A 12,299-nucleotide genomic window follows, 5' to 3' on the forward strand; every position below is an offset into this window, starting at 1 on the left:
GGTCATGGTCCCTATCCTCTCTGTTGCAGGATCAAAGTGCCGTTTGACGCTGTGGAGCAGAAACAGAGTGTCCCTTACCAAATGCTCTTGCTTTTGGAGGCGATGCAGCGGGGCAAACACAAATCAGTGCACCCCACAGGTCTTGCCAAGTGTCTTTCAGAGCATCGAGTCAGATGTAAGGAGCAACTGGAGGGTTTCTTCCAATCACCGGCGGGACAGGGTTGCTTTTCATCCTCCTCCCCATGTAACTGAAGAATGGGAAAATGCAATAGATTGGGCATGGTGGCAAAATACTACAGTTTAGGTTGCGGGCTGTTCTGTATCCTCATTTTTGTTGCTTGTGTATCTCTGTTGTTTGGGTGGGGGGTGTCCTTTTCCACATGTGTTTTGCTCCCTCTAGTGGTCAGTTCGATACTACTTCTCTGTATGTCCAGCACATTTCCTTGCCGATTTAAACTGCAGGTTTTAATGCCAGACATACAGCAATGTAATATTGAATTGACCACTAGAGAGCAAAACGTGCAGAAAAGAAGAAGAGATTGGATTTATATCTCACCCTTCACTCGAAGTCTCAGAGCGGCTTACAATCTCCTTTCCCTTCCCCTCCCCCCAACAGACACCCTGTGAGGTAGGTGGGGCTGAGAGAGCTCTTGAGAGAGAACTGCTCTTGAGAGAACTTGTGACTGATCCAAGGTCACACCAGCAGCTGCAAGTGGAAGAGTGGGGAATCAAACGCTATTCTCCCAGATTATAGCCTGTGCTCTTAGCCACTACACCAAACTGGCTTAACCGCTACACCAAAAAAATGAAGCAATAGAGACAAGTGATGAAAATGAGGATGTGGAAGAGCTCTCTGTTCAGTGATGGAATGCTGGGGGAGGATTAAGGAGAGGTGATGGGTAGAATGTTGGAATTTGGGAGGTGCTCACAGGAAACAAAGATCCATGATGCTAAACTGTATCTTCTCCTGTTCGTTCAGTGTTCGTTCTCTATGATGCTTCCCAACTCTTCCTGATCCTCTGGAACCTAATTAAGAGTCAAATCACAAATTCACATCTGGTAAGTTCCTGGTTTTGTAAAAAGGAACATGCTGTTGCTAATCTCAGTCTTCGTTCTTAAAAGTTCTGGAATCAGCCTAGGTTCTGTGTAATATTTGTGCTCGTTCTTCTTAGTTATTTGATTTCAGTACCAATATTCTAGAACTCATGAAAGTTACAGCTTTGCTAGCCGCGCTCTACACCCTACGAGGTACAATACAGCTGGGGTGCCCAACCTTTTTGAGCCTGCGGGCATCTTTGGAATTCTGACACACCATGGTGGGCACAGCCACCCCAAAATGATATAACAGCACATGCAAGTGAAGGAAAAGGGGGAAACAAACTCAGCCCAAAATATACCGATAATGCTGCAAGAATCAAGCTACCTCAAGTGAAATATTATCAAAATATCAACATGAGCTTTACATCAGCTGTAGTAATTTCACATACAAAATTGATCATTTCATATACACAGTTGATGAATACATCAAATGACTAATAAGACCATACATGTTTCAGTTTCTAAGGCCTTCCTCAGTGGTTAATAATATATACTATTTCAAAAAGACACAGATTCAGAAGTGTGTGTGTGTGTGTGTGTATAATGCTAATTTGGGGTGAGCACGCTCGATGCGCTCCCTCAGCCATAGGCTGAGGTGGCTGCCACTCACGCCAGGGACGCCAGCCACTGGCCGCGGTCTCTGCCCCCGCCCACAGAGGCGGCACCGGAGTGAACGTGTCCTGCGATTCGAAGAGAGAGCTGCTTTGGTGTGGCCATGCTCGATGCGCTCCCTCAGCTGTAGCCTGAGCCAGCCGCCACTCACTCCAGGGACGCTGGCCACTGGCCACAGTCTCTGACACCTGCCCAAAGATGCGGTGCCGGGGCGAATGTGCCCCACAATTTGAAGACACCGTGGCGGAGTCTTGCTCTGCCACCCAAACAGCCACTATGTCCGTCCTCTCCCGAGTGCCCATAGCCAGCCGTGCTGCGTGCGGCCTGATGACGGAAGGGCTGCGCGTGCCACCGAGGGGCTGTGGCCCATGCCTGCCACCCTTGCCTGAACGCGCATCGCCGCCCGGCCTCCGTGCGATCTGACGACGGGCGGCCCGGCCGCTCCAGAGTGGGGGGGCTCACCCCGATCCTGCCGCTGCCCTCACCTGAGCCCGGCTACAGGCTCCCTGCTGCCCTGCGCCTGGACATTGGCTGCGCTGCCCACTCCAGTGCGCGGCGCCCGCCTCCGGCTGCGCCCGATCCTGCTGCCGCTGCCACCTACATGCAGCTGGCTGGCCTCTCACTGGCTGCTGGAGGTCACCCAGCCACTCTCTCGCCCCCCCAACTCCGGGGGGTTGCGCAGGGGGGAGATTGGGAGATGGGGAGCGCCTCTGTTGCACCGTGCTAGGGCTCGTTGTCTTCCTCCACAACGAGCTTTACTCCTAGGATGTATGTATGTGTGTATATCCAGACCAGGTGTTGCTTTCTCATATGTTGAGCGGTTGTTGAAAATTTATAAAGCAGTCCATGGAATCCTTCTAATGGTAACTGTACTCAAAACAAAAATCTTCAATGATATAACAATCTGGTATAAAATTTCCAATATCTCTGGATGTGTGTGTCATCAACCAAGAGTTGCAATAAAGTCCACCTTATTGCAACTCTTGGTAGATGTTCTGTGCAGTCTGATATTCAGACCTTATGTTTTTAATCTTTGCCGTTGTGTACACCATATAATCATATATATTTAAAAAGGTAAGCTAAACTGGCGACAACTCACCTACTCTCCCATTGGCCACTGGGGAAGTGCCTTGGCGTCCTATTGGCCCATCACACCGGCTTCTCCATTCTTACATCCCACTCCATTCTTACATCCCACTTCTGATGTGTTGCATCTTGGGAGTTGTAGTTCTCAGCTGGCCTTACGGCAACCATAGCAAAAGGAATTAGAACTAGAACTCCCAAGTTGGGAGACCCAAGAGGCTGTGGGTCAATCGAAGTGTTAATCAGTTAAAGTGTTAAATGGGAAGCAGCTTTGGAATGGAAAGGGGTTGGGAAAGGGAAGGCCTGGACATCTCCCTGAATTACAAATGATCTCCAGACTACAGAGATCAGTCCCCATGGAGAAAAGGGTTGCTTTGGAGGGTGAGCTCTCTAGCAGGAGGCCTCACTGAACTCCTTAACAAACCTCCCCCTCCCCCAAACATTGCCAACCTCCAGTTGGCACCAGGAGATCTCCAGCTATGACAACTGATCTCCAGATGACCAAAATTAGTTGTCCTGGAGCAGATGACTGCTTTGGGCAGTGGGCTCTATGGCATTATACCATGCTGAGGTCCCTCCCCACCCCAAACCCTGCCCTCTCCAGGCTCTACCCCGCCAATCTACAGGTATTTCCCAACACAGAGTTGGCAACCCTGTAACTTGCTATTTAACTGCTTTCCATGCCTTGAAAACTTCAGCTGCCCACTTCTACTCATTAAGCATTTATTAAAAGGACAGGGCCTGACCTGGGTAGCTCAGGCTAGCCCGATCTCATGAGATCTCGGAAGCTAAGCAGGGTCGGCCCTGGCTGGGGTTTGAGTGGGTGGTTGCCAAGGGAGTCCAGGGCTGCTCTGCAGAGGCAGGCCGTGGCCAGCCACCTCTGTTCGTCTCTTGCCTTGAAAACCTCTCAAGTGGCCATAGGTCAGCTAAGACTTGACGCCACTTTACACATACGAAGGAACAGGACTGTTTCCTCCCCAAGTTGCTGGCAACCCTCCCTGGCGATGAAAATTTAAAAGGCTTAGAATTAGACAAGCATGAAGGCCTTTCTCAGATGGGTCTTGGTGCAGCATATACAAGAACAAACTGTGTTGCAGAATGGGGAGCCATATTAGCCTGTCTGTAGCAGTACGTACAGTAGAGGAGCTGCGGTGGCTCAAGTGGTTAAGACGCTGAACTGCAGGCTGTGGAAGGTCGGTAGTTCAGCAGTTCGAGACCCGAGTGTGCCGCATGAGGGAGTTAGCTCCCGTCTCTAGTTCCAGCTCCTGCCAACCTAGCAGTTCGAAAGCAAGAAATTGCAAGTAGATAAATAGGTACCACTTCGGTGGGAAGGTAACAGCGTTCCGTGCGCCTTGGTGTTTAGTCATGCCGGCCACATGACCACGGAAACGTCTTCGGACAGCGCTGGCTCTTCGGCTTGGAAACGGAGATGAGCACCGCAACCCTAGAGTCGGATTCGACTGGCTTTCGAGCAAGGGAACCTTTACCTTTTTAAGGTGCTCCTTGACTCTTGCTGTTTTCTAACTCTGTTGCCGTTATTGTTCACCGTTGATAATGTTATTTACTTGCTTCGTGGTTGTCTCTCTTCCCCCCACCCCCCTTTCCTTTAAGGCTGAAAGTCTGGCAGACCTGTATACCATCCGCTTGCAAGAGTATTTGGTGTGTCAGAAATGCTTGCTGGAGACAAAGAAGAACAGCAACATGCTGATGCTTCCCCTCCCAATGTTCAGTCACGATTCTCATCGGGTCAGGACCTTGGTAAGCTTAGTGCTCCATTGCAGAGTGCAGACACGTATGTGTATGTATAGAGATAGACAGACAGACAGGCACTCTAGCCTGTTCTGCATTTACAGAAGAAAAAATTAAAGCGGGGTTCAGGGGGCCTTAGCTGTGCTCTTTGCCTAATCGAATCCTCCCACTGTGCTTGCAGGAAGATTCGTTGCATTGCTTCTTTGCACCAGAACATCTGACGGGGGACAACATGTGTCACTGTAAGCGGTGTGACAAGAAAACAGTGTGTTTGCAGGTAAACTGGGTATCCATCCCAAGTGCTGCTGAGGCAGGGGGGAGGGTTGCCTCCTCTCTAGAATCCTAGAGTTGGAAGGGACTTCCAGTGTCATCTAGTCCAACTCCCGCACAGTGCAGGAAATTCACAAATACCTCTTTGGCATTTCATGGCTTTTCCCTTTTAGGGTGAGCTTGTCGCCAGACAGGTATCCTGCATGAAACCACCAGATCCAGATCTTCTGTCATAGATTGTCCCATCTTTTCTTAGCTCAAGTCATGACTCTCTCCTGTGGATCTGCATTCCATGCTCCAGTATTGATTATTTCTGTCTGCTGACTTGCAGGGCATGAAAGTAACCTGTCTACCTCAGACCCTGACATTGCACCTGAAACGTTTCTGTTCCAAGCATGGCAACGACACTCAGAAGATCGGCCATTACTTGTCGTTCCCTCAGAATCTAGATTTCAGGCAGATCCTGACGCGAGAGCAATATCAGCCAGACTTTCCGGAAGAGGTGGATTACTTATTTCTGTCATAATTCTAGCTAGGAATGCAGAAAACAGAATTCAGAAGTGCTGAAATGGCCCCACTGGTGGACCTCCTGATGGCACCTGGGTTTTGGCCACTGTGTGACACAGACTGTTGGACTGGATGGGCCACTGGCCTGATCCAACATGGCTTATCTTCTGTTCTTAATGCTTTGTTCCTTGAAGCTTCCTGTGTGAGCAGTGATAATTTGAAAGTACAACAACAGTGATCCGATTAAATCTCCATTCTGATAGTGGCCAGTTAAGAGAGTTTAACAAAATTTCTGGAGTATGTCCTAGAAATAGCTGAGGCTCTGTAAGTTTAAGGGTGGGTGAGATTTGAACTGAGGATTTCCCATATTAGTCTCCACCCTAAACCAGCTCCCAAGATTTTAGGCAACAGAGAGCACTGCTCTCAGAGCAATCGGCACCAAGTTACATAATAATAAACTAAGTGCTGTCGTGTCCCAACTTAGCAACTTATGGTGCCACCCCCATGGGGTTTTCAAGGCAAGAGACGTTCGCAGGTAGTTTGCCATTGCCTTCCTCTACATAGTGCTTCTTCACCCAAAGAGTCATTAACACATGGAATTCACTGCCACAGGAAGTGGTGGCGGCTACAAGCACAGACAGCTTCAAGAAGGGATTGGATAAACATATGGAGCAGAAGTCCATCAGTGGCTATTAGCCACAAGGTATATCTGGGGCAGTGATGCTCTGTATTCTTGGTGCTTGGGGGGCCACAGTGGGAGGGCTTCTAGAGTTCTGGCCCCACTGGTGAACCTCCTGATTGCACCTGGGTTTTGGGCACTGAGTTTTGGACTGGATGGGCCGTTGGCCTGATCCAACATGACTTCTCTTATGTTCTTATAGCAGCCCTGGTCTGAGAGCCCATTTGGTGTAGTGGTTAAGAGCATGGACTCTAATCTGGGAGAACTGGGTTTGATTCCCCACTCAGCTGCATGCAGCTGCTGGTGTGACCTTGGGTCAGTCACAAGTTCTCTCAGAACTATTCTCTTAAGGGCAGTTCTCGAAAGAGCTCTCTCAGTGCCACCTAACCTCACAGGGTGTCTGTTGTGGGGAGGGAAAGGGATTGTAAACCACTCTGAGACGCCTTCAGGTAGTGAAAGGCGGGGTGTAACTCCAATCTCCTCCTCCTCCTCTTCTCTTCCTTGCTGGTCTCCCATGCAAATTCTAATTGGGGCCAACTCTTCTTGGGTTCCAAGCTCTGACAAGCTGAGACTGGTCTGAGCTATTCCAGTTGGTGTATAGAAATATTGATTTCTAAAAGTTTCATGTCTTCCCCTGGAATGTCTCTTGCTGATACCCTGCTGTGTTGATTTCCTGTTGAAGCCAAATGGTGAGGCCCAGATGGCCTCTATAGCCATGCCATGCCATGCCATAAAAACACATTCCTGCACACTTCCATGCTGGAAGCTAGGCCAGCATGTTAGAAACGCAGGTAGCTGATGGAGAAGCTGGAATTTGGGGACCACCTGACTGCAGAGGGTGCTCTCCAGACCTAGCCTATCCCTCACCCGTTGCCATGACCACCCACTGTCTGAAATGGCTGATGGCTGCAGGGCAGAGGTCATCGTCTTCCACGTTAGCCAGGAGCTGCTGGTGCTGTCTGTAACTTCCAGCCATAGTGCCTTTTGTGGGCATCTTTTGTGGACGTTTCTCTTGAGTGGGGTGTGCAGGAAAAGGAGAATTGACTGCAGGCAAGACATTAGTCCTTGGAAGGTTGTCATTGGAACTGTCCAGGTACAGTGCAATTTGGGGAATAAGTCTGTCCACAGTAGCCATCTAGGTGGTTCATAAGAACAACATAAGAACAAAAGAAGAGCCCTGCTGGATCAGACCAGTGATCCCGCTGGTCCAGCATCCTGTCTCACACAGTGGCCAGCCAGTTCCCCTGGAGGGCCAGCAACAGGGCATAGAGGCCGAGGGCTTCCCCTGATGGTGCCTCCTGGCTCTGGGATTCAGTGGATTAGTGCCTCTGAATGTGGAGGTTCCCCTCAGTCGGCTAGCAGCCACTGTTAGACTTATCCTCCACGAATCCCCTTTTAATCTCTTTATTCCTGCAGCTATCACCATATCTTTTGGCAGTGAATCACTCTCTGTGTAAGGTAATTTTTCTTTTTGTCTCTCCTGAACCGTGGAAGCACCATCCTTTGATAGGAGGCTAATCTCCCTGTAAGTGCAGTCCTCAGTTCTTGGAAAGTTGTGGATCTGGTTTGTGCTCGTGTTGACAGCTTCTCTGTATGGCTTTTTGCAGGGCAGTGGGTTGTATGATCTCTTTGCAGTGGTCGCACACTCCGGATCAGCCCGCTGTGGCCACTACTGCGCCTATATCTGGAGTCTCATGGAACACAAGTGGTATTGCTTCAATGACTCCAGCGTCTGTCAGGTGAGGAAACCAGACCCCCATCTCGAGCTGCTCCAGCACCCCATTCCTGCATCCCAGGATCTGTGCACCAGACTCTGCGCCCAGTCCAGTTCTAGTCACACACGTGCAGACATAGCTCATAGCGTGAAAAGGTAGATGACCTTTCAGTCACATGCCAGAACACTTGTACAATTCAAAGCACTACACTGCTGTTACATTCTCTGGGATGCACGTTCTTGATTTTTACACTCGATCAGACCTTAACTGTGGGGACTGATTTACAAATATTAGTTAAATGGGTCACCCTGGTTTGTTTATAAAAGACAGCAGACCAGTGTTCCCTCTAAGCTGAGTTAGTGTGAGATAGCTCACAGTTTTTTAGCCCCCGGCTCACACTTTTTTGTCTCAGCTCAGGAAGGAGGGCTCCAGAGCAAACTAATCTATGCAGTAGCCAACTCTGAGCTAGCTCACACTAACTCAGCTTAGAGGGAACACTGCTGGTGGTCATGGATCTTCCCAGGGAGACAGTATGGTACAGTGGTTAGACTATAGGGCCAGGATCTGGAGGACCCAGGTTTGAATCCCCACTCTGATATGGAAGTTCACTGGGTGACCTTGGGCCACTCACACACTCTTGGCCTAACCTGAGCCTGCTTCGGCGGGGAGGGCGGAGTATAAATTGAATAAATAAATAAATACCTCACAGAGTAGTTGTGAGGATAAAATGGAGGCGAGGAGAAGACTTACCACAACTCTAGGAAGAAAGGCCAAAAATAAATGAAGTAAATAAATAAAAATAAATCCCCCCCTGCAGCAGCCCTTCCTTTCATGAGGAAAGTTGGCTCCCAGGGTGGGAAGACACATGTAGAGTAATACAACGGGTGAGGCCTTTTGTTGTTGTTGTTGTTTTCCCTTGGCATTTGCTCAGGGATCCCTCCTTCCTGCCCAACATTTTGTGTACGTATTTTAGCTCTGGTTTTAAATTGTTTTAATGATGTGCTTTTTGTTGATTTTTATGGTTTTTAAGATGTAATTTTATTGTGTATGGGGTTTTTTTTTTAACTTGCTAGCCGCTCTGGTGGCCCTTATGAGGGCAGACTTGGGATATAAATTTTGTAAAATAAAATAAATAATTGCCACGCTGCAGTCCAGTGGGGTGAGGATGGAAGCGGGAACAGTTTTGTACCTGTCCCTCTTTCCGCTGTGGCCCACCACCCTGTAACTTCTTTTCCTGGGTCTGGACGCTGTTACAGGATGCAGGAAGCCTGAATCGCTGGATCCAGGCGACTATCAGTATGGCAGTGGAAAGCGCTGTCAAGGCACAGCCAAGTTATGGCAACCTGTTATGGGGTTCTCAGGGCAAGGGATGAGCAGAGGTGGGTTGCCATTGACTACCTACCTCTGTTCAGAGGTGGTTTACCATTGACTGAGAGCCAGTGTGGTGTAGTGGTTAAGAGCAACAGACTAATCTGGAGAACCGGGTTCGATTCTGCACTGCTCCACATGAAGCCAGCTGGGTGACCTTGGGTCAGTCACAGCGCTTTCAAGAGCTCCCTCAGCCCCCCAAAATAAGTCTGGCTTGCCTCCTAGAAGAGGAGGAGGAGGAGATTGGAGTCTCAGAGTGGCTTACAAACTCCTTCCCCTCCCCACAACAGACACCCTGTGAGGTAGGTGGGGCCGAGAGAGCTCTTTCCAGAACTGTCCTTGAGAGGACAGCTCTGACAGAACTACGGCTTGCCCAAGGTCATCCAGCCAGGTGCAAGTGGAGGAGTGGGGGAACAATCCCGGTTCTCCCAGATTAGAGTCCGCACACTTAACCACCACACCAAACTTGCTAGTGGTGCATAACACTAAAGAGCTAGAATTGCTAGCTGCCAGACAGTCTTAGGATCTCCCTATACGGAACACACTGCCATACGATCATTATTAATTGCCATTGACTGTCACTGCATAGTAACACCGGAGTTCCTTGGTGGTCTTCCATCCAATTACTGTCTAGGGCTGACCGTGGCCAACCAGATCAGGGCCACCATCAGTATCTCTCTGTTTAACAAATCCTCTTTATGAGAAAAGGTTTGATCAGTGTCCCATGCATTGACACGCGTGCAGGATGGATGTGATCAGGGCTCTGAAGAACCCCTGTTTATTTATTTATTTATTTGTTTGTTAGATTTATACCCTGCCCTCCTCAGCAGGCTCAGGGCGCCTACAACAAAGGCAATTGCCATAACAACAATTAAAACATCATAAAACAATCATTACACAATAAAAACAATCATTAAGTAAAGTGCGGTGCTCTTGATGTTAATTTTTTTTTCTCGATCCAAGATGTTCAGAGTGCTACTTGTGCTTTCTACCCTGCAGGTGTCCTGGGATGATGTCAAGTGTACCTACGGCCACGCGGGTCTCCGCTGGTAAGGAGAGCGATCTGCTTTCTCTCTTCTTCTGAGTGCGAGGGCCAAGGACCTCAGTCGGAGGGGCTAGCACATTGCGGCCTCACCTTTCTCCCCAAGTGCCAATTAGCCCAGTTTATCACATGGAATGAGGTGGGGGGAGAGGGTTAATGACACCTGATGTCTGCAATAGAGCCTCACTGGTATTTAAAGGAGCCGTTGCATAAGGCGGTTGGGGAGTGTTGCATGCTTGATCCTTTTAATGTCCTCCCACTTCATTCCCTGTCCCAACATGTCCCCCTCCCCAAGTGGCTCCCTGCAGAGCTTCAGAGGCATATTCGAAAGCCCACTGTTGCAATGCTAACTGGCTAGTCTAGAGATCTGGCTGTTGCTGGAGGGTGGTGGTAAAGGAAGCGAGAATTCTCTTTTATGTATTAACACAGGCAGAGAGGAGAGGGGCGTATAGTGGGCTGCACGTCCTTTGGCAGTACCAGAAAAGCCAGAGGAATCTTTTGTTTGGACCCTTTTGCTCCAATCCCGGAACCTCTGACTGCCGGCTGCTCTTGAGTTGGTCTACTCGTGCGAGAATATGGCTGTTTAATCTCTTGGGTCATCCCCAGCTTTGAAATAAGCGCATTGAATTTTTATTTTGGCCTTCATTCATTAAGAGTCAGCAGAGCACATGTTTCAGGAAGTCGTACAGGAGCAGGAAGTCATACAGGAGAATTCCCTTCCAGCCAGGCTCTGAGCTGATTATTCACTTTCCATATTAATGGTCTTTTTGCTAAGATGCGGGTTTAACGACAAGAGGGGGACATGCAGTGGATATGAGCTAGGATCCCTTATTGGCTGGCTTCCTGTTTGTATTTCATGTCACTCACAAGTGCAAACATTCTTGCTGTGCAATGTGCAACATGGGGCTGAGTTAATAGCTGCTTCCTCTAATGTAGACTTGCCTTTGTCAGCCATCCACTTCACACTCTCTGTAGGATGCTGAAATGAGGACTAAGCACAGCCTAATCTGTGTGCTAATTGGATAGGACTTGCTGTTGTTTCTTCCCACAGGAGTGAAACAGCCTACCTTCTGGTTTACCGGAAAAAAGAGTCAGCAGCTGCATTCTGATCCATGCGGTTTTTCATCATGCATGGATAACTCTGAAAGGTTCTGGTGTGACTACGCTCAGAGGGGGACAGAGCTGGCGTATGAAGCACCTTTCCCTGCAGAGAGTCTCGGACAGCTATGCCGTCTTGGCCTTCCAGAGGGCCTCCTCTATAGCTGAAGCATCACTTCCCCTGCGGGCCCAAAAACAAGATGTGGCAGTTCAGGAGAAAGGGATCCTACATCTCCTCTGAAGAGCACCTTCTGGCATTCTCTTAGGGTGCGTCTACAAGACAACCTTGAATGGGTTTTTTGCTGGTTGCTAGTTACAGGGTTCTTCACGAGAGAATCCTAGTAGTTCTAGTCGGGTGAGAATTCTGTTAAGAAGTTTGCCCCTTCACAGGATTGGGTTCCAGGCTTTTCTTGGAAAGGGTAACAGGAGTTAAAACCAGTTTATTGGTAGGACTGATCTGCCCTCAGGTTCAGCATCCCGTCTCTACCTACACAGACTCCAGAGTCCAGACCAACCTTTTTATAAAACAGCTCCTACTTTTCAGGAGCCACCACAGATACCCACCACCATGCTCAACAGGCATCCCGTGCGAACAGCCTCTTAATGGGCCAAGGAATCCAAAGGTTGCGCCCGACTCATGAATGTCAAAGCCACCGGTATTTGTTGGGCATCCAGTGCTGTCGTCCCATACGCTGCCCCTGGAAGGTAGTGTTGTTTTCCTCTGGCCATCCAAGGCCCTTAACGGTGCAAAGGATGATGCATGATCAGTAGTACAGATAGCTGAGCAGATAATGGTTCCATTCTGACTTAACAGTATGGAAAGGAGTTTCATATGTGATCAGCATTTTATTTTATCTACTCAAATGTTTGAAATCCAGATCTGTGTGATCTTGCGTATCGATGTAAAACTGTCATAAATGAAGGGGGGGCATGGAGAAAGAGTATTTAATATGAAGTAATATTTAATATGAAGAAATAAAGTGGTAAGTTATTGTGAAAATAGCCATAGTACTGCCATGTATCCTATTTTCATAGGAATCTAAATGCAGCAGAATCGTTTTATGGAAATACTAGGAAA

The 12,299-nt window shown here is 48.7% G+C and overlaps 1 protein-coding gene across 1 annotated transcript in view; it reads left to right on the top strand.

The window, feature by feature from the left end:
* Positions 1 to 12,299, top strand: part of USP18 (ubiquitin specific peptidase 18) — a 27,201-nt gene extending 14,902 nt beyond the window's left edge. Inside the window, exons 5-12 of the mRNA XM_015408412.1 lie at positions 30 to 175; positions 980 to 1,059; positions 4,405 to 4,551; positions 4,724 to 4,819; positions 5,144 to 5,314; positions 7,606 to 7,737; positions 10,081 to 10,130; positions 11,175 to 12,299. Of these exons, the coding sequence (XP_015263898.1) occupies positions 30 to 175; positions 980 to 1,059; positions 4,405 to 4,551; positions 4,724 to 4,819; positions 5,144 to 5,314; positions 7,606 to 7,737; positions 10,081 to 10,130; positions 11,175 to 11,232 (880 nt within the window). The 3' untranslated portion in view covers positions 11,233 to 12,299. The remainder of the gene's footprint in view (positions 1 to 29; positions 176 to 979; positions 1,060 to 4,404; positions 4,552 to 4,723; positions 4,820 to 5,143; positions 5,315 to 7,605; positions 7,738 to 10,080; positions 10,131 to 11,174) is intronic.

The sequence above is a fragment of the Gekko japonicus genome, unplaced genomic scaffold (genome assembly GCF_001447785.1).
Source record: "Gekko japonicus isolate JY-2015 unplaced genomic scaffold, Gekko_japonicus_V1.1 scaffold748, whole genome shotgun sequence".
NCBI lineage: Eukaryota > Metazoa > Chordata > Lepidosauria > Squamata > Gekkonidae > Gekko > Gekko japonicus.